The following is a 3,081-nucleotide window of genomic DNA, read 5'->3' as shown; positions in this document are numbered from 1 at the left end:
CTGCCTGTTGCTGCCCGTCTCCCTCTCCCCATCGTAAGGAGATGGGGCTGGTCCCTGGAGCGCCTCTGATTACTGGGGATGAGACTGTCCTGCACCCAGGGCTTGGGTGAGAAAGAGCCTGGAGTGCCTGCCGCCTGCTGTAGGCATGGGGTGGAAACCCAGAGCCCTCTGCCCAGCTGCCCAGGCCCAGAATCGTCAGAGGGAGGGAATCCTTCCTTCTGGCCTCTCTGGTCTGTAACCTCTGCCCTGTTCCTGGAGCAGATCTGTGTGCCTGTGGAGTCCTCAAGCCCCTGGTGATGAGCAACCAGAAGGAGGTGCTGCGCTGCTTCACTGTGCTGGGTGAGTGGTGGGCCCAGCCTTGCCCACGGGCATCTGGGGATACTCATGGGGTCACCACCTGCTGCATGTGGAGGATGGTGGTGGCTGGGGTACTGGTCCGGGATGAGGAGCCCCTGTTTCCACCTCTCCTGGGCCTACCTGTGGCTCTAGAGTTCTCTGAACCAGGGCCTGGGCAACGGCTGCAGCCTGGAACATTGTTCTCCTCTGAGGAGCATGCTGCTGACCTGCCCAAATCCTCGGGTGTCTCCACTAATGGTCCAGTCCCCGCATCCCCTACTTGCCCCTGCTGACCTGCCCAAATCCTTGGGCGCCTCCACTAATGGTCCAGTCCCCACGTTCCCCTACCTGCCCCGGCTTACCTATTCCTCCACACCCAATCTCTGGCTCCATGGCCTGCTCTCTACTCCTCCAGGTGGCATGTGGCTGCTGGCCCTGGTTACCAGCTGGCCTTCCATGACCCACCTGGAGGTGCCATGCATCCTGTCACCAACCCCACTGGATGCTGTCCTGTGCCCTGCACAGGCCCTCATAGCCATCCTGGAGGGACAGCAGATGGTGTGAGGAGGGGCCCTGCTTGCACTTGGGACTGTCACACTGCTGGGGCCACAGCATCGGCATCTCCCTTGAGCTGGCCGGGCAGGCGGGGCCTCGGGTCCCCCACCTGCATGAGCATCTGCCCTTACACAAGATCCGCAGGAGGGGTGTGGGGAGACTGACTGCAGCCAGGCTGGGGGCAGGGTTGTGGTGGGCAGAGGGACCACAGGTCTGATACCCAGGCAGAGCAGGCCTCCAGAGCCCACCTGGAAGGGGGATGGCTCTGGTCCGTGAAGTACTGATAAGGGGGCTGCTGCAGTCATTGCCAGAGGGCTCCTGGAGCTTGGGCTGTGTTAGCCCTGCTTGGGCTGGGGGTCTGTGTGCTTGACAGCTCGAGTCCCCTTGAGCCTTAGACTGGTCTAGAGGCAGGAGAGTCAAGAAGGGCCACGGAGGGCCCTCTCGCAGGCCCCCTTGTGAGCTGGAGATGCTGAAACAAGCACCGGTGTGCTGGGTGGGCCAAGATCTAAGTCCTGGCATGCTCTGGGTGGTGCTGACGCCGTGGGCTAAGGGCCACATGTGCTCCAACCCTGCCTTAGACAAGGGCATCGGAGCCAGGCCCAGTGATTAGGTGGCTCCAGCTTCTCACCTTCACACAGCAACTCTCTCCTGGCTCCTCCCCTGTGCTGGAGAGTAGGTGGACGCTGTGTATAGGGATGAACAAGATGACATGGAGCCTAATCTGTACCTGTTGCCCTGTAGCCTGCAGCTTGCCTGACCGCCTACTGGCCTTCCTGCTGCCCAGGCTGGACACCAGCAATGAGAGGACCCGCGTGGGCACCCTGCAGGTGGTCAGACATGTCATCAACTCGGCTGGTGAGTGCCTCCATGCTAGTCTGGCCGCCGCCCCTGGCCGTGTCCAGGATGGAGCAGGTCCTGGCAGATTTTGTCCCTCTAGGTGAAAGCACCATCCTGCTTTGAATTCTCTAGAAAGATTTCCTACTTTCTATTTTGCAAAATTCTAAACTTTTTGGAAAGTTGCATGGGTGGTACCTTTCTACCCTTCACCAGATGGTGGCGGCTCACACTTGCTTTGACAGCTGGCTGCAGACACTGTGCGTGGCCACACTCCCCACGTGACCATGCCTCTGAGGGCTCCCAGAGCCTAAGAAAGCCATCCCTGAGCCCACTGCTCTAGCTCACTCTGGGATCTATTCAGAGACATACTTTGGTTTAGTTTGGTTGTCTTTTAGACTTCTTTGCCCAAGAGGAGCCTTTTTACTCTTTAAGGGATGAGGAGGCCAACCGTTTTGTAGAATGTCCCTCAGTTTACGTATGTGTGATGGTTTCTTCACAATTACAGTAAAAAATTCACGTTTCCTTGTTTTAAGGCTAATTTTTTCTTTTCTTTTTCTTTTTTTTTTTTAGACCTGGTCTTGCTCTGTCGCCAGGCTGGAGTGCAGTGGCGCAATCTCAGCTCACTGCAACCTCCCGGGTTCACACCATTCTCTAGCCTCAGCCTCCCGAGTAGCTGGAACTACAGGGGTGCGCCACCAGGCCCAGCTAATTTTTGTATTTTTTTTAGAGACAGGGTTTCCCCATGTTGGCCAGGATGGTCTCAATCTCCTGACCTGGTGATCTGCCCACCTGGCCTCCCAAAGTGCTGGGATTACAGGTGTGAGCCACCGCACCCATCCTTAAGGCTAATTGAAGTGATTAGTGATAAGCCTGAAAACATACTATTTTTCACAGGTGAGCTTGTGGTTTCCAGCATGGCTCTTCCGCAGGTCAGTGCACAGTGGCCGTGGCCCACCAGCCCTGCAGTCTGCCCGTGCTCAGCCTGTGAGCTAGGGAGGTTGTTACATCTTTAATGGGTTATAAAAGCAAACAAAGGGACCACATGTGACCCACAAAGCCTAAAATATTTTCTGTCTGCCCTTTTCAGAAGCGGAGCACTGCCCCCTCTCCTGTGAGGTTCACTATCAGGTGCTGGGATGCAAATAGCAGCCACTGAGGGAGGCACATAGAGTTCTGGAACATGTAGGAGCAGCTTGAGAAAGCAGCAGGGCTGGCTGGGGAGTGGCTCATGCCTGTAATCCCAGCGCTTTGGGAGGCTGTGGCGGGCAGATCACTTGAGGTCAGGAGTTCAATACCAGCCTGGCCAACATGGTGAAACCCTGTCTCTACTAAAAATACAAAAAAAAAAAAAAA

General features: G+C 56.5%; 1 protein-coding gene across 1 annotated transcript; it reads left to right on the top strand.

Annotated features, from left to right (window-relative positions):
- The first annotated feature begins 280 nt into the window (after positions 1 to 280).
- On the top strand, positions 281 to 2,317 carry LOC108525874 (maestro heat-like repeat-containing protein family member 1). Its single transcript, XM_017866664.1, has 2 exons — positions 281 to 339; positions 1,633 to 2,317. Exons 1-2 carry the CDS (start codon positions 297 to 299, stop codon positions 1,830 to 1,832), a joined length of 243 nt encoding a protein of 80 aa, XP_017722153.1. The 5' UTR covers positions 281 to 296; the 3' UTR covers positions 1,833 to 2,317.
- Positions 2,318 to 3,081: the final 764 nt, after the last annotated feature.

Source organism: Rhinopithecus bieti, unplaced genomic scaffold (assembly GCF_001698545.2).
Source record: "Rhinopithecus bieti isolate Rb0 unplaced genomic scaffold, ASM169854v2 scaffold_26558, whole genome shotgun sequence".
NCBI lineage: Eukaryota > Metazoa > Chordata > Mammalia > Primates > Cercopithecidae > Rhinopithecus > Rhinopithecus bieti.
The sequence above is the reverse complement of the archived record's forward strand: the minus strand, read 5'-3'. Positions and strand labels throughout refer to the sequence as shown.

Bases quoted from the DNA above. Each gene is read 5' to 3' on its own strand.
- LOC108525874 (XM_017866664.1), top strand. From the start codon at position 297: ATGAGCAACCAGAAGGAGGTGCTGCGCTGCTTCACTGTGCTGG. The intron at 340-1,632 runs GTGAGTGGTGGG...GTTGCCCTGTAG, and splicing joins GCGCTGCTTCACTGTGCTGG to CCTGCAGCTTGCCTGACCGC.